We start from the raw sequence: 18,719 nt of genomic DNA on the forward strand, positions 1-18,719 counted from the left end.
TAAAAGAACATGTTTTTCAGACTCGACAACATCAGTACAAAAGGGGCACACCCTTTCCATTTCTGGAATATTCTGATAACGACCTGTATACTCAGGGGTGCAACCCCGTATCTAAACTTAGCTAGGGCAGATCTATGTGGAAAAGAAAAAATCAATTTACAATACAATCCAATTTCATATGAGTGCTTATACAGTTTATATGTTCTAAGTTTTCTAAAAGTTATGTTCACATCATTATTTCATAATTCAACATGGTTTTTAAACATTGCATCTGTCAGATCTGAAACAAGTTTACTATATGAAAATGATAGCTGGAGATATGAATTTAGATTCAGAGACAATAATTTATAGCAAATGCCCGATTTCTACATATATTATTTCCCTTTACTACAGCCCAATCAAATACCTTCTTGTTAATTCTTGATACATCATATCTAAGACATCTATTCCAATGATTACAGACTAATTTCCATTGATCAACAATGATTGGTTTCTAACCCATATCTCCATAAACTGCAGCATTAGGGGTATATTTGCCCGTGCCTAGGAAAAACCTCATTGCTCTGTGATGTATTGTGTTTATGCATGAAAAAGATTGTGTTCCCCAAACAGGAGCCCCATATCTTATTATAGGCACTACACAGGAGTAATAAAGCTTTGAATACACGTCAAATGGAAAACCACCATTGTTTTTAAACTTAGCAATGATGAGTCCCAAGGCACGACCAGCACTTTGGGCAACAATTTTAGTGGTTATATTAAAGTCTATATGTTTTGTGAGGGTTACACCAAGATATACATATCTGTCTGAATATTCTATAGTGGATGGACCACATGTAAAAACATAGTCTGAACGTTTGACTAAATTTGGTCTAAAATGTACAACATTGCTCTTCATAGTGTTAACATTCATAAAGTTTGAATTGCACCAAGAATTTAAATTTGATAACATGGATTGCAGATCATTTGTATTCTCTGCTATATGTACAATGTCATTTGCATATAGTAGTATACACAATTTTTCATTACCTAATTCTATACCTTTTCCCAAACATTTAAGCATTAATGTCAAGCCATTTAAGTATAAACTAAACAGTACCGTTGATAAAGAACAGCCCTGTCGCAGGCCAGTATTTATGCTAAACCATTTCGTATAGTGGCCATTGATTCGGACACAGGATGAAATATCGTGATACAGGAATTTCACTGCTGAGAGCATTTTGGTTGTCATGCCAATATTTGCCTTTTTTTTCCAAAGCAAATTTCTGTTAACCGAGTCGAACGCTTTGCTAAAATCGATAAATGCACAATAAGTAGATTGCTTATTTTTCTTTCCTGTGTCAACAAGATTTGTCAAACTCGAGATATGATCTATTGTACTACGTTTCTCTACGTATGTAAATTATAGGGAAAATCCAGCAGTCTCAGACTGGTGTAAAATTATCTATTTTTGAAGACCGTTTCCAGCGTGCTTGCTCATAATTTGGTGAAGTGTAATCGTATTTAACAGTTTGCATTCCTTTCACACATCTTTGCCTTCAAAATGTCAAGTGATAAATGTGGAACAATGTCAACAACAAAAAAGTTGAAATTAAGAAACTCTTTTCATTTTTTTTTCATTTCATTGAAAGAAATAACCTATTTATCACAAAAATACTTCGGCTTGTAAATAAGTGTGATAGTCTGTAAAATTTGGTAAATTACAAGCGCTTTGTGGTCATGAAAAGATTAGGGAGACTGATGCTCAATATTTTTTTCTTACTTTTTGGTGAACAGAGGTAACAGAGCGCAAGAGCCTTCTGTAATTAAAAAAGAACATTTTTTTTTCGAATCTATTATATACTTTTCTCCTACCCTGGTTAAAAAATCCACCTTTGAGATTTTTTTTGAGAAGCATTGACCCATTTTAGCAAATGATTAAATACAGTACCATTTATTGATAAAGGGTTCGAAAACAAATTGAACTTAGTATGAAAGAAAAAAAGTTGAACATATTTAATGAACCATGTAAGTATTATTTCCACTTTTTGCCAAAAGGACGCTTATTTTCCCCTATTAAAAGGTCCCGCCACCATTCCCTTAAAAGTGGAAAAATACACGGAAATAACAAGACAAAATTTAAGACAATGATAATTGTACATTCAAAAAATGCAAGAATAACATTGTTTATTGTGATTTGTATGTTAAATATAATAAACTGTACTTGAACTGAAACACTAGGAAACCCCAAGATGTGCCAAGTCTCTGATTCTATTCTTTACCACAGTGTTTCTTGGGTGTATTTTCCTGGACCCTTGTCAGCACACAGATCGCAGTGACCTGTGGCAAACGCAGATGAGTCTTACTAGAGTTTCCATCCACCATCTCCGTTCTCCAGACTAGATCGCAATGCTATATGTAGCTGGCTTCTTTAACTGGAATACTAGATAACCATAAAGATATCAAGTTCCTGGTTCCTTTTTATCCCACAAATCGCAAGGCCCTGTGTTCATACTAAACAGCCAGAAGGTCAAGAATCTTATTTATAGTCTTGAAACGACGATTTCCTGTTAACTGCTAAATGCTACCACGACGACGGTCAGATTTCAGCTGAGCAACACGATTGTTTACTCCAGGGCGGACGAGTTCATCATTTATATGGGTAAAACGGGTTAATTGCATTTCACGTAAACTTGTTGTAGGGAGACAGCTTTATTTTTACTAATACTCCTTATGAAAACAACTGCCGGTTGGTTAATAAATAAAATTTAACATGATTCCTTCAATTATTCTTGTTGCTTATAAAATACATTTTGAATCTATGAAATAAATAAGACTGTTATGTAAAACTAACCTTTGATAAACTCTTCCAGACATGAATTTTTGTTTGGTTATGCAAATGGCCAATTTATAACAAAGGGCAGTAATTGTGTATTGATGCGGTTAAGCTACACATGCAAGATTTGAATGATACTGTTCATTTATGCGGTAAATTAAGTCGAGATAAAGACTGAGGTTTGACTTAAATATGTTTGTGATGAATATTTAGCCTTCAACTGTGATCAGTAGATGTCTGAACCCACAATGGCATAAACATGAAAATGAACCTTTGGACACTGTTAACCATATAAAACCGACACTGTTCGCTGTACTGAGAGAATGAGGCTCCGTCCTTACTTCTAAGATAAGATGCAGATACAGGTTCTCAATATTGCTTCTCGATCCATAAACTTTATGGAAAGGAGGAAATAATCAAAAGGATTGTACAGTATAATTTTAAACTTAGCAATTTACAGGTATGGGATATTTCATAAAATATGATTATCATAGTCAGCAATATCAGGTGCGCCCGTGTTTTCTGGTTCACTGTTAAATGTGAAAAACGTCATCAATTCGGTGAGTATTTATATATGTTTAAACAATATTTTTTTAAACAAAACACGACCTTATGCACTGAATGATAAGCAATTGCTAGGTTAAGATGACGCCTGTTTTATTTGAAAAGTTTGACTGTATCAAACCTTCTTGTTAAACAATGTATGTTCTTACTAGACTTTCCGATTCACTCAATGTACTTTATTTTTATATATTATTATTGTATACCGTTCTCATTCATCCAAACCTTGTCCGACATTTTGGGTTTGTCAATGACAGATATTGTTATTGTTAACCGAGCGCAGATCGCTATTTCTTGGGATGAATAATGAGAAAATGCTTAATGATTCAGTTTGTGCATTTTTAGAACACAGGTTCACCCTAAATCAGGTATTTCTATAATACACAAAAATAACGATAACAGCGTCGAAGGTTTTTCCTAATCCATGTATGTATACTATAACACGTATATCAGACAAACTCCCATTTCTTAATCACTGAAGGAGCAAAAAACTCGCATGACCATGAAAGTTAAATGACAAAAGACGTAGTCCACCGTACGTCAATTGATTACGGCTAGTATTTTATATGTACTACTTGATGGTGCACTCTTTGCGAACAGTTAAAAAGAAAGTTTGAATCGGGGATGCATTCATATTGTCAGATTAAACTGCGTACCAAATTTCAGCTTGATCAAGTTATTCTAAATATTCCTGATATTGCTAAGGCAAAAAAAACCATTATGTACGCATAACATGCACTATGTATTTGTGATATTTGAGAACGACTGTGATGGATTTATGTAGGTAATGGACGTTTACATTCACATAACACCGGGTATAGGGTTAGACGGACACACAATGATTGCGCCTCTCATAGACGAGGCCTTAGGGGACGTACTGAACAACCAACTCGCAGAAGGGTTTCCGAAGCGAACAGCGCGGTCATGGCCGACTTTGATCACCTTCTTCCGGAAAGGACGTTTGTTACCTTTCAGTGTGTGAATATTTACAAGTCAGGTAAGGAGCGCAGACCATTCAAGCGGCTGTAGCCGTTGCCGCCCTTACGGAAATCCCAGATCAATACATGTTTATTATATGCAAAACTTGTAACTGGAGAAACTGACTTGAATAGTGCTATATAAATGAAAAATATTTTTAGCAACACATTGGGTTATGTATTATCAAAACTTGACCTAACTAATTACTAAAATAATATCTTTTCTCCTCAGGTGCGTTGAAGAATCTGTTGATTGTCATGAATAATATTTTTGTTTATGTTACATAACATTAAAATATTATGGAAGGGAACCCAAAATACTCAACATAAAATACAAATTTTCAGAAATAAATACTTGTTTCACTTTCAAGATGAGTGTCCGAATATTTTACCCATTTCTAACATTTAAACACGTTAAAGCCTGGTTATTCTTCACCAAATTGCAGGAACTAACGCCTCCCCCTACATCCAGCCTCCGCCCCACCCCCCTTCCCGGAATATTGCACAAGTGGAGACTTGTTCCTTGTATATAAATATATTTACAACAACCATAATTGTGTATACCGAACATAATCTTCCGAGGCCATTTATGTGATCCTGCTACATAAATAAGAAACTATTTACACTACATGTATTTCTGCTCTAACAATGTCAATTTCCTACAAACATTTGTTGATTCAAATTATGATGCTAAGAGGGGGTTCCGGTGTCGCCTTAGAAGTGCGTTGAATGAGTACGATCGAAGTATATAAGATCGAACAGGTCAAGTAGGACCAAAAGGTTTTTCGAGATTGCTCATGTATGGATACTTAAAAAAAAGCTCCTAAAAAAAAAAAAAAAAAAAAAACTTACGTCCCCTGACGAGATTTTGACAGGCTTTTAAAATCCACGCAAAGCGGGAATGTTTACTTCGCTTTTGAGCTGCGGAAGAAGATGTTTGTTTTTTAAACGGATATTTATAAAAAAAAAATCCAATTGTATTTCAACATGTAATTGATACGAACTAATCATATAAAACCAGCAGCATGTATGCATTGTCGGGTACAATGAATTTCATATAATCTAGAAGGTTAAGTATCATTTATACGACATCTTTCAAAAAAGTGTTTCGACCTTTCTTTAAAGTTTACAAATTACGTCATTAAAATGCCATTGATCAGAATCCTGCAATGGTAGGGCTTGACCAAGTCATAGGAGCAACCATGCCTTTGTATGCTACTGTTTCTGATAAAATCAGCAAAATCTAGTGGTATATTTTTAAAGTTTACTTCAGTATAAAGAAATCGGTCATTGACCTCCAGTTCGAGTAAACAAGGATTTCGAGCAAAACGAGAAAAAAACAGGTAGGTTAGGTAGGATTATTTTATTTTATTTTTGTATAAAGGCTTGAAATATGAAGGTGATTTTTAAAGCAATATAAAAACAACATATAAAACGCACACATTAAAAGAAATAAAAAGTAAATAATAAAAAAAATAAAAAAATCCAACTGACTTTAGAAACTGTAGGGTCGGGGCCTATTTCGTAGGTAGGGTCGGCTAACCTCAACCAAATGTATTTTTTAGGCCTAATCAGGTACGTACTAGCATTATTGTCATAACCATGTCAAATATATATGATTGATACACAGATTAAGGGGGTGTTTTTTTCTTTTGCTGCAAAAGTTTTCTCCGATTAATTCTGTAATTTGAGAAATAATAAAAACACGTCAAATTTAATTTAAATAATATTTCGATATTTTATTTGATTTTATTTAAAGTGGCGCTCTTATTCAAAATCAATGCAAACACATGTGTAACAAACATAAAACTTAACTGATAAAGCTTTAACTACTTACTTAATAATGCATTTATGGAAAATATTAATTACTAATATCAAAATTGTAATCGTGTATCTAAAAGCAGAAAGCGCAAAAATGTTAAACGATTGGTGATTGCTAAAAGATTTACTCTCGTCTTCAATATAATTATAAGTCTCATAAGGTAGAATGTTTTATGCTTATTTCGTTTAAATTTAACTAAGTATCCTTTATAAAAACCATTGTTTTCGCCATTAATTCATCTTTTGGGAATATTAAAACAATATGATCAATTGTGATAAATTTTATTTAGGAGTAAGATTGCATCTTTAAAAATGTTACATCATTTTAGGGCTGGATTGGTTAAGGACAAATCTTATTATTGTAATTGGGTAGCATTTTGCGTCCTTGTTTCATTGAAATATTAACGTTTGTTATTAGGATGCTGTTCATTTGAGTGAGACATAAATTATTGACAACATGGCAGGAGGGACTGGTGTTAACACAGTTAAAAGGTAAGATTTCGAACTTTAAGTATAAATTATCAAGAATGATATTAATAATTCGACTTAGTTTAAACAACATTAAAACACTTGTTTACAAGTTCAATCAACTTATGTTAAGTCACTCTCGTTGGCACAACGATGCGCTTGAGTGTGGTCTTTTTGTGAAAGAGGAAGCCGGAGTACGCATAGAAAACCCACTTGTCTGGCTAAGTGACCGTAAACCAAACCAACATACGCCAGGGCCGGGATTTGTGCCTGGCACGCCTTGGTGAGAAGCGAGTGCGCTGACCACTGTACTTACCGGACAACCCGGGTAGCCTTTAAGTAAGAAGCGAGTGCGCTGACCACTGCACTAACCAGACAACCCGGCTAGCCTTTAAATGTGAAGCAAGTGTGCTGACCACTGTACTAATCGGACAACCCAGGTAGCCTTTAAATAAGAAGTGAGTGCGCTGACCACTGCGCTAACCGGACAACCCTATACATCTTGCTGGGAAGCGAGTACGCTGGTCACGACGCTAACCGGACAACCCGGGACGCCTTGTCGAGAAGCGAGTGCGCTGACCACGACGCTAACCGGACAACCCTGGACATTTTGCTGGGAAGCGAATGCGCTGCCACTGCGCTAACCGGACAACCCTGGACATCTTGCTGGGAAGCGAATGCGCTGACACTGCGCTTTACGACAACCAGTGACGCCTTTGTGATAAAAACGTGTGGTGACTCAGGATAATCCGGGACGCCATTTGTGAGAACTGCATTAACTGGATAGCCCGGGTTTGGAACGTTATTGCGCTGACCACTGTGCTACCCGGGACGAATTAGTCATCAGCGACTGTGCGCTGCCTACTGCGTTAACCGGACAACCCGGGATGCCTTGATGATCAGCGACTGTGCGCTGCCTACTGAGTTAACCGGACTACCCGGGATGCCTTGGTGATCAGCGATTGTGCGCTGCCTACTACGTCAACCGGACAACCCGGAACGCCTTGGTAATACGTTTTTTTTCCTCTGACTTCTGCGATATCAAGACAATCAGTGACGCCTTGGTAATAAGCTGGTGCGTTGACTACTGCGATATCAAATAAACCTTGGACGTAATGGCGCAAACCACTGCTCTATCAAGACAACCTGGGACGTTATTGCGCTGACCACTGCTCTATCAAGACAATCTTGGACGTTACTGCGCTGACCAATACTCTATCAAGACAACCTGGGACGCTTTTGCGCCGACCACTGCTCTATCAAGACAATTTGGGACGTTATTGCGCTGACCACTGCTCTATCAAGACGATCTGGCAAGTGATTGCGCTGACCACTGCTCTATTAAGACAATCTGGGACGTTATTGCGCTGACCACTGCTCTATCAAGACAATCTGGGACGTTATTGCACTTACCACTGCTCTATCAAGACGATCTGGCAAGTGATTGCGCTGACTACTGCTCTTTCAAGACAATCTGGGACGTTATTGCGCTGACCACTGCTCTATCAAGGCAATCTGGGACGTTATTGCGCTGACCACTGCTCTATCAAGGCAATCTGGGACGTTATTGTGATGACCACTGCTCTTTCAATGCGATCTGGGACGTTATTGTGCTGACCACTGCTCTATCAAGGCAATCTGGGTCGTTATTGCGCTGACCACTGCTCTATCAAGACGATTGTGGACGTTATTGTGCTGACCACTGCTCTTTCAAGGCGATCTGGGACGTTATTACGCTGACCACTGCTCTATCAAGGCAATCTGGGTCGTTATTGCGCTGACCACTGCTCTATCAAGGCAATCTGGGACGTTACTGCGCTGACCACTGCTCTATCAAGACGATCTGTGACGATAATGCACTGACCACTGCTCTATCAAGACGATCTGTGACGATATTGCGCTGACCACTGCTCTATCAAGACGATCTGTGACGATATTGTGCTTACCACCGACCGCCGCTCTATCAAGACGATCTGTGACGTAATTGCGCTGACCACTGCTCTACCAAGACAATCTGTGACGATATTGCGCTGACCACTGCTCCATCAAGAAGATCGGTGACGATATTCTGCTGACCACTGACGGCTGCTCTATCAAGACAACCTGGGGCGTTATTGCGCTGACCACTGCTCCATCAAGACGATCTGTGACGATATTGTGCTGATCACTGACGGCTGCTCTATCAAGACAACCTGTGACGTGATTGTGCTGACCACTGCTCCATCAAGACGATCTGTGACGATATTGTTCTGACCACTGACCGCTGCTCTATCAAGACAACCTGTGACGTGATTGCGCTGACCACTGAGCTAACCGTACAACCCGGAAAGCCTTAGTGAGAAGCGAGTGCGCTAACCAATGCGCTAACCGGAAAACACTTTCGTCTTAAGTGCATGGGTTTTCTTTAAAAGCCACTTCACTATTATGGAAGTATTTTAAACCTTTGAATAGAAGGCGAAAGTCGAGATCTTTATATATTTTCTCTTAACTGTATATTTCCAAATTGTATACGTATGTTTGTTTTAGGCTTATTTAAGTACATCAAATATACAGTTCTTATAAATCATATAGATAATTAGTGATCGATTTAAACACTATCAATGGCGCACTATTAAAGGATGCCAATTTATATTATTTTATTTATTTTCATTTTCATGTTTAACTCATTTAAATTTAATGGTGAAAATATTAAAAAAAAACATTATTTGTATACATATATTTTTTAGCCTTTATGCATGTTTTTTACGAATAGCTACATGTCCATATATTCCCTACTTATGTTAGGGATAATATAAACATTTTATTTTTCATCTGTATACGTTTTGTTTTAACATTTTAATGCTTTCAAATTAAAACAAAAATTGCAACAACCTATTACATGTCCCTGTAAATGACTACAGTAAAACAAATCAAAATTGCTAATATTATCTAGCGGAATTATATATGTCGGTAAATCATACCGACTCTTTTAGCTGCACTCTCACCAATTGACAGCTTGATTTCTGTTACACTTTTTGTCTCAGAATCGCCTGGAATTGTCAGCAATGCATTCAATTGAGTCATACAAGTAATTGATTTCAAATGTTTGGAAAACTGCCGTTCAAAGCTGCACTCTCACAGATCGTTGACATTTTTTTCTTTATTTTTCTTGGGACGATCCAATTTATGCGAAAATGCATGTAAACCAGTCATATAAGACTGCTGACAAACTATTAGATCGCAGATTTTTATATTTAAGTTTAAAAATTGATGCTTTAAGCATTTCTCTTAAACCGTTAGTAACGCTTTTAGCCATAAAACATTTATTTTCGAACGGAAATATCAAACTCTGAGATCTGATTTCTGTCAGCAGTCTTTTATCACTGGTTTGCATATGTTTACGCAAAACAAATGCTCATTCCTTGACAGAAAATATAAAGTTGTAAAAACGGTAAATCAGTTAGAGTGCAGCTTTGATATGAATTTTCAAACGTAAAGATGAAAAACTGCCATCTGATCTTTATAAGCAGTCATCTATCACTTGTTCACATAGATTTTCGCATTGGCTCATTTGAAGACTAACTATGAAATGGTTGTCAAAACTTTGATAGTGCATCTTTAAACAACTCAATATCTTGCAAGTTGTTAAGTCATGGTTAAGTCATGGTCAAAGTACATACTCACAATCTTATATTGTTTTAAAAGTCTACATTATATTGTATAAACTAGCCACTAATCGAGCCAGCCACTATATAGAGATAAACTACCGATTCACCTAATTAAAATCAATAACGGCTAAACGGCTGGCTTATTGAAATAGATGTATTGGAAAGCTTTAAATATTTTGTCTTCTCATTAAACAAATTACAGTGTTGAAACAGGATATTTATTTTGAAAGTTTTCAATTGCTTAAGGACGTACTTAGGTATATTTATGTGTCAACTCGTTCGGTTTGAATAACAAGTAATCAATAGTTGACATTATTTTAGAAACTTGTTATATGGACAGTTTTTCTTAGTTAACTTTATTAACTAAGTTCATTACACAAATACATGACAAAAAGTGTATGAGAATATACATTATAAACATGTTGTGGCAATGCAAACATCATCCATACAACTCATAAAAACAGTATACTTTTTGTATAATTTTATTCAGATTTCTTATGTCATTCTCTCTGTACAAAATATGTTGTTTTTTACTAAACGTTATAACCAATTCTTAATCTCCTAAAAGAAGTGCTTGGTTCCACTCGGACTCGAACCCAGGACGTTCTGCTTGTAAAGCATTCGGAACTCCTCGGCCATTTTTATCGAAAACAACCTCGGATGTATGAAGATACATCAGTTGAAGTAGTTCGTAAATTTTCGAATTATATCATAAATTATTGTAGTGTTTTAGAGTTGCATATATTGATCTAGGTTTCAATTAATTGCCAGTGAAGTGTATTATTGCAAACATAATTAAGATTCCCATGAGTTAAGTCATAACGTTTAGCTGCTAAATAAAATTACTACGCGATCTACTTGCAGCGGACTTAAACGTACCACATTTTGAGTATGTAAACCGTCCCAATACATCCGAGGTTGTTTTCGATAAAATGGCCGAAGAGCTCCGAATGCGTGTAAAGCAGACGAAATAACCACTACACTATGGAAATGGTCAAAAACTGCTGAATTGAAATTAACTATCAAATACGATAGTTTGTGCATGTCTTTAATAAAACCTTCCGCATGGCAGGACACGCAGATCTAGGATCTGATAGACAGCAATGGGCAATTTAGGTTAAGATCAGTACACAGAAGTTGTGTACTATACACGGATTAGCGGAGGGGTCATTTATAGAAGGCGTATACTATGCTTTAAAGGCAGACTGCTTCCTGGCTTTCACTGTAACAACTTTGAAAGCGCTTAACGGTTACCATTTGTGGTCAAATGATTTATGCAACGCTACTGATCCAGGACTGGTCACGCGGTGACCCCATATTTTTCTATGTAGGGTCACTAATCTTTATATCGAACCAAACTGGCGTTTTTTCCCGATTCCGTTAAATAAATGAATAATGATAATGCATTACAATAAAAAAATAAAAAAAAAAATTGCATCGACCTATTTTGTTGGTATTATGATGAAAGGGGCATACTTGGAAATGTTAGCCATTCCCTAATTTCCTGTATACAAGAGTTTATATCATCGACGTCTTCCGATTTTTTTTTAAATATAATTAACATTAAAGCCATGAGTATCTTAACCGTCGGCAAACAAAATATTTTCTACCTTTACACTTATACTTATTAATATAGATATACATGAGGCAGGAGAGACAACTCTTTTTCAAACATCGCATTTTACATTTGTCGTTTACAATAACCATTTACTTTGCTTATAGCTTCCATGGCATATTTGTCTTGACTGCTCACAAATAAAATGTTACTGAAAAGGCGGAGCCGGTTCAATTCCAGGTTTCGCTAGAATATTTTCCTTGCGGAACCAAAGCCTCATTAATTGAATAATTAACTACGAGATGTTCTTAGCCATTCGCACAAGGTTCACAACGAATCATAATGTATTAGTGAATCTTGGTTATCCGATGATACACAATATAGCAAATAGCTTATAGATACCCCATACTAGTCGTGCGAATGAAATATGTAACAGGAATAGAGGTAGGATTTGAATTATTTATTTTTGACGTGAAAAGTCACCGTTCAAACGAACCTATTTTCGTTACAGGCGTGTTGCCCTGCTGGAGTCGATGTGCTCCATGAGCGACGACTATGCGGAAGACGACCAGAAAGTCAAGTTTGAAATGATCCCAGATAAATTTCACAGCCTCAAGGACGTTTCCGACGCCATAAAAAACGTCGGCGTTAAGGAATGCAGCCTGATATTTGGTAAGCATCACCACTAACAACGTCGTCGTCAACATCCTCATCATAATCAGCAGTAACAGTTGCATATCATCATCATCATCATCATCATCATCATCATCATCATCATCACCATCATCATCATCATCAATTGCCGCATTCACCATCCTCGATACTCGTTATTCTTGTCCTTAATATTATTATCATCAATCTCTGCATTTAAAGCAAGGGTTTCCAATTCATCTAGCAACGCTCGTGTACTATAATTCCAGGTATCGATTACACGATGAGCAACCAAATGCAGGGAAAGAAGACGTACGATGGCCTGTCCCTCCACGACATCCAGCCGTCCAGGTCCAATCCTTACCAGGAGGTTGGTTTGTAGCCGAAACACAAACTTTTTAAATAAAGTTTTGTAAAACTCGTTAATAAAGTTTGGTAACTTAGACTTACTGTTAATATCATAGGCGATTTGAAAATAATTGTTAAGTGGTGTTGAAAGGTTATGCTGGGAGAGTATATGATTGTTCCAGTGATTGTTAATGGCTAGAGCTGAACATGCATGATTGTTCAGTGATTGTCAATGGTTAGAGCTGAAAATGTAAATGTTTTTTTTTTCAGAAATTGTTAATGGTTAGTTTTTGCTGATAATGTAAATGGTTGTTAAAAAAATATAAATGGTTTGAGCTGAAAACGTATATGAGTATTTAGTGATTGTTACTGGTTATTTTTGAGAATGAAAATGATTGTTCAGTGATTGTCAATGTTTTCTTCCAGATACAGTTCATTACTGCTTCCATAACAAATATAGTATACTTACTCAATGTGTGTATACCATGTGATAAATTACGTCACAAATGCTACGTAAGAAGGCAATATTTTGCTTCAACAAAGATAACTTTCCAGTTTCTTCACCATTTTAAATGAAACAAAGAACAGTCAATGCCGCCTAAAGAGTCTTGCCTTCGTTTAATTACCGATGTTCAATTGTGCGATAAGTTACTTCAAACACTTCGAATAACCTGTTTCAAATGAAATGACAGTGCTCCATTAGGCGGCGGTTGTTTGAAAAAGTTTGTCAAAATGTTTTAAGAAACTAAACTCTCAATCAAGCTCTTGTAAATGACCAAGCGGGGGCTTTGTAATCGAAGTAGACTGCGCTATGATTCATTCCAGATATTGAAGAAATAGTTAAGTTACCTTTGTTTAAAAGCTTAATTCAAAGAAAAATGTTGCCTTCCGATGTAGCATTTATGACGCAATTCATCACGTGGCATACACGCATTGTTACTTTATTATAAATCTTAAAGAGAGTGCTGTTGATTGTTGCAGGTAATCTGTATACTCGGAGAAACTCTGCAACCCCTTGATGATGACGCAATTCATCACGTGGTATACACGCATTGTTACTCTATTATAAATCTTACAGAGAGTGTTGATGATTGTTGCAGGTAATCTGTATTCTCGGAGAAACTCTTGAACCTTTTGATGATGACGGGATCATTCCGGCGTACGGCTTTGGGGACAGGACAGTTAAAGACAAGAGTGTATTTCCGATCAAAAAGAACGTGAGTATAAAATCTGTCCTTACCTAATATAAAAAACTAAATATCTTAAGCATAGAAATAACATTATCACATAACACTTTTCTTGGCTAGACAGGGACGCCGCTTTTTGCACACCGTTTGTCCTTACTTGAAATAAAATCTAGCATAGAAATAACATTATCACATGACACTTTTCTTGACTAGACAGGGATGCCGCTTTTTGCACACCGTTTGTCCTTACTTGAAATAAAATCTAGTATAGAAATAACATTATCACATGACACTTTTCTTGGCTAGACAGGGACGCCGCTTTTTGCACACCGTTTGGGTTCAGTTATGATCTACACACCATACATCTTTGGTGTCAATCGAATGTAGGTCTAAACGTTGGACGATGAAACCCAAAATCGAACAGTACGGCATAGAATTTTATCATAAATCCCGTCTATCCCAGCCATTACTCCGCCCATTGACCCGACCTGTCTGATGTATACTATACGACCTGACTTAAACCGTGTGTAAATAGCGATTTCCGGCTAGACAGACTAGTAGCGGTATAATAACATGTTTTCATTTTTGTATTCTTAAATCTTTATTCAATTGACATTCAAGAATTACATTGGATTCATTTTCTATTAAATTGCATGCATTTCCTGGGGGGGGGGGGTATTACTACTGGTTTGCCTAATATATCGGTTGTTCACTCAATCTGTGTGCATGTACATTTCTCTCCCACCTCAAATAAGTAAATAAATAAAAAATGGCCATGCTAGAAATTCTTATCTTGCCCAAGGGCAAAGATAAAACTGGAACTCCTTTTATATTGTCATCACTCAATTACCTGCCTTGTTGAAGTACGTCGTCTGTAGCACCATGGAAACCTTGTCTTGTGGCAATATTTAGAATCCTAATTATTTTTTCTCAAATGGCAACAATAACAAGTATTCACGCCCCCTTCATGAAATAATGCTGCACTCTTATCAGAACTATTTAAAGAACGATTTGACTGTTAACATTATCTGAATCACTGCGCACATATTCATGACAACCACGAATTACCACATATATATACGCAATAATGTTCACTACGCACAAACGACTCCCAGCGAAATTTCTTTTACCTTATTTTGTTAAACTGAGGTGGGAGGAAGTCGCACGTGTAAGATAGGTTCATCCCAAACCTCGTTTCAGTAAAACACCCTACTCTCGGGTCGGGATGAACCTATCTTACTTTCTCGGCCTTGGAAGATATACAGTCCTATAACTTTCTATGCATTAGACAAATAAGATTGTAGTTTAAAATCTGCAAACAGTTTGTATGATCTAGCTCTCGTGGATTCAATAAACTTCACATAATAAGACGTTCCTATAACAGTGAGTGTAAACAACGTGATAAATTACGTCATAAATTCTACAGAAGGAAGCATTTTACTTAGAATGAAAGTACGTGTACGTACAAGCAAGAAACCCAGAAGAGGATAATTATAAAAATAGCAAAATCAGGAGCTTCTGAAATGTTAATAATTTAAGACATTGTTATATACCTGTAGGGTGACTGTGACGGTTTTATGGAGGTCTTAAAGCAATACACAGATGTGACACCCACAATCAAGCTTGGAGGTCCGACCAACTTTGCCCCCATCATACGGCAGGCTGTGGATATCGTCAAGGAAAAACGACAGGTATCTGGCTTTACTTGGTTATGGTAATGGTCTTATACTGACTGTCTCCTTTTAATACGGCCGCCTCGAGCGGTCATCATTTCGAGCCATCACGCGTTAACTATACATTCAAGACACGCTATGGCGAAGTAGTTAGGACCTCCAAAAATACTTCGAGATAACGAACATTTGAAAAAAATGTTGGCTTGAAATCGATATGAGATATTCCATTTTGGATAGAGGATAGAAAGTTGAAGGTCTAAACATTTCATAAACTTACATTAATATTCACAATGCGCAATGTCTACCACGTCACCACAAACTATCGAAAGCTGTGGGATATAGTGTCAATCTGTGATCATTCTAATCAATTAGTCAGTGAGTAAAGAACTAAAAAATGATCTTAACAATAGTTTAATGTTTGTGCTAAAGACAACTTGGAATTTCTTATTAATCACGAAAACCCAATAATCAAATATGATAGTCAAATATGGTCACCATTTGACCAAATTGACACATATGCTGAACCTTTTAATTATTTTTCACCATACTCCTCCCTAGGTGACTGTGGCCAATGTAGTGATGCATTTCACACGTGATTTACTTCTATTTCCGGTAATTGCGCAGTACCATATTTTGGTGATAGTCGCAGACGGCCAGGTGACAAACGAAGAGGAGACCATCAAGGCAATAGTTGAGGCATCCGAGTTCCCACTCTCAATCGTCGTCATTGGTAAGATATGAGTTTACCTTAAAGCTTATCGTAGCTTCTAAAATGAGCGTTCAGTGAAACGAATTCATCATCATCAATTGGACGTTGTTTTGTTCACATGCCATGACCATTGATTGCAGTATCGATCAGGGAGTATCGGTCCGGCAGTATCGGTCACTGAATTTTGGTCCGGCCGTATCGGTCAGAGTAGGGTCCAGGGGGTATCGGTCAGAAAGTATCGGTCTGGCAGTATGGGTCAGGGAGTATTTGTCCGGCTGTATCAGTCGGGCAATATGGGCCAGGAAGTATCGGTCTGGCAGTACGGTCAGGGAATATCGACCAGTCAGTATCAGTAAGGCAGTATCGGTCAGTGGTGATGAAAGCATGTTTAATATAATTGATAATTTTATAAAAACTATCAATGCAAAATGTTGTAAGATCGAAAAAAAATTGTCAAATATATTTAGTGCCACAAAACCATTTGAGCATTTTACTTGCAAACTCAAATAGACTTTGACTTAACCGACCAATTAAGATCTTAATTTCGAAATAAAAAAATACAATTACTCAGCAATATCCATTCGAAATAGGGTTTAGCAACTTGGGGGAGGGGGATTAAATGGCATTCTTTCGAATCGTAGAAGGGTTTTAAGGGCCGCCGAATTGTCTCTGTCCATTGTCGACAATTGGAGGAGGAAATTTTTTATCACGAGTAACATGGCCATACTTATAGCTCACATAGTCAACTTTAAAAAATCAACAGATCGAAAAACGATAAAGGAACCTTTACTTTTTCATTAAGCACATAGGGTTAATATGTGATGCAAACGTAATAAATTAATGTAAGTGGTAGGCAATATTCGAATAGCATGTTCAATCCAATTTTGCGAATGTTGTATATTCTAGTATTCCACCTGTCGGTTAGAACTTTGCTACTGAATTAGTCCGACTCACCTTTTTTCTTTGACCGTAGGTGTAGGGGACGGACCGTGGGACATGATGAAGGACTTTGATGACAACCTCCCGGAGCGAAAGTTTGACAATTTCCAGTTTGTGGGGTTTCACCAGGCGAAGCAAGGCGTGCGGAACCCCGATGTGGCAGTGGCGCTTGCCGCCCTAATGGAAATCCCCGACCAGTACATGTGCATTAAGAAGCTGCGTTTAATGGAAAAACTATTGTGAAATCATAGCCTGTGAATATTTTTGGAAAATATGTCGCAACCATGTCTCCTGAAGAAAAATTTATATTTAAAGTCCATTAAGTTTGGTGATGTAAACTTTATTTATATGTGTATCCAAACGACTTCTCTCAATCCATTTGACATTTTAATCCCAAGAATGATAAAAATATTGATTGCAATTACAAAATGCAACATAACCGGAAGTTTAATCTTAATTTAGCGCACACAACGTCATTGCGAAATGTATATCACTTGACTTTCTAATAATAACCAACCACGCGTTTTTGAAAAAAAATGCGTTGCTACCGCGGGCGAGATTGCTTCATCGCGGAAAATCGTTGGCTAATTTCCGAGTTAGCCAACGCGTACCGCGTATCGCTGCGAATAGGCGTATTACGATATGCAGGTTTTTAAACATGCAAAGATGGTACAAATAGAAGATTTACATGTGAATTGAAGCTGACAATAGCGTCTGAATACTTTCTCAGCTGCATTCTAGCATTAATTTCAGGGGTCAAACTATATTTTGAGTGCGAATCAAGATCTGTGGATTACGGGTCGAGTTTGTATCAGTTTAGTTAACCTGACATATGTATATGATGGGAAAAAATGGAAAAGCTTTCAGACAATTGACAGCTACCGTAATTACCGTTAGTTAACAGTTTGAAACGACGCGTATCGCGGTGACTCGAGGGGTTGGAAATTATAGCTATGAACGCGGTGGACACTATGCTTCAATCGCAGCGTAAAGTTATAATTAGATTAAAAAGATAACATCCGTGGCAAAGAACATCGCGGCGATGTACGAAATATACAAAAAACACGTGGTTGGTATGGTTCTATGATGCCTTAATATTTTTTATTTGCATTTTTTAACTCAGAATCTTGGTTTAAATAAAAAAACACACAAACTAATCATACTTATAGTGTTATTTTCATAAAATATTTTACTTGAATCCTAGATTATCTTCAACTGATGGTGGTAATAAGACATTAGTAAGAAGACAGTACTCGCTCATGTTTTAAGGCCAAAAATGTTATCCCGGTAATGTAGCGGAATGCAATTTTTATTTTTATTATTTTAATTGATAGATTGATTTATCTATAACGGATATAAGAACTTGGG

The 18,719-nt window shown here is 36.9% G+C and overlaps 1 protein-coding gene across 1 annotated transcript; it reads left to right on the top strand.

Moving 5' to 3' along the window:
* The first annotated feature begins 6,591 nt into the window (after positions 1–6,591).
* Positions 6,592–18,508, top strand: LOC128206365 (copine family protein 1-like). Its single transcript, XM_052908760.1, has 7 exons — positions 6,592–6,666; positions 12,356–12,516; positions 12,765–12,865; positions 13,944–14,060; positions 15,590–15,721; positions 16,328–16,433; positions 17,386–18,508. The coding sequence occupies exons 1-7, from the start codon at positions 6,632–6,634 to the stop codon at positions 17,592–17,594; spliced, it is 861 nt and encodes a 286-aa protein (XP_052764720.1). The 5' UTR covers positions 6,592–6,631; the 3' UTR covers positions 17,595–18,508.
* The last annotated feature ends 211 nt before the right edge of the window (positions 18,509–18,719 follow it).

The sequence above is a fragment of the Mya arenaria genome, chromosome 10 (genome assembly GCF_026914265.1).
Source record: "Mya arenaria isolate MELC-2E11 chromosome 10, ASM2691426v1".
Classification (NCBI taxonomy): Eukaryota; Metazoa; Mollusca; class Bivalvia; order Myida; family Myidae; genus Mya; species Mya arenaria.

What these genes read in the sequence shown, in the direction of transcription:
- LOC128206365 (XM_052908760.1), top strand. Translation starts at nt 6,632, where the DNA reads ATGGCAGGAGGGACTGGTGTTAACACAGTTAAAAG. An exon ending in GGTGTTAACACAGTTAAAAG is followed by an intron (nt 6,667 to 12,355) that starts GTAAGATTTCGA and finishes TTTTCGTTACAG; the next exon opens with GCGTGTTGCCCTGCTGGAGT. An exon ending in GGAATGCAGCCTGATATTTG is followed by an intron (nt 12,517 to 12,764) that starts GTAAGCATCACC and finishes CTATAATTCCAG; the next exon opens with GTATCGATTACACGATGAGC.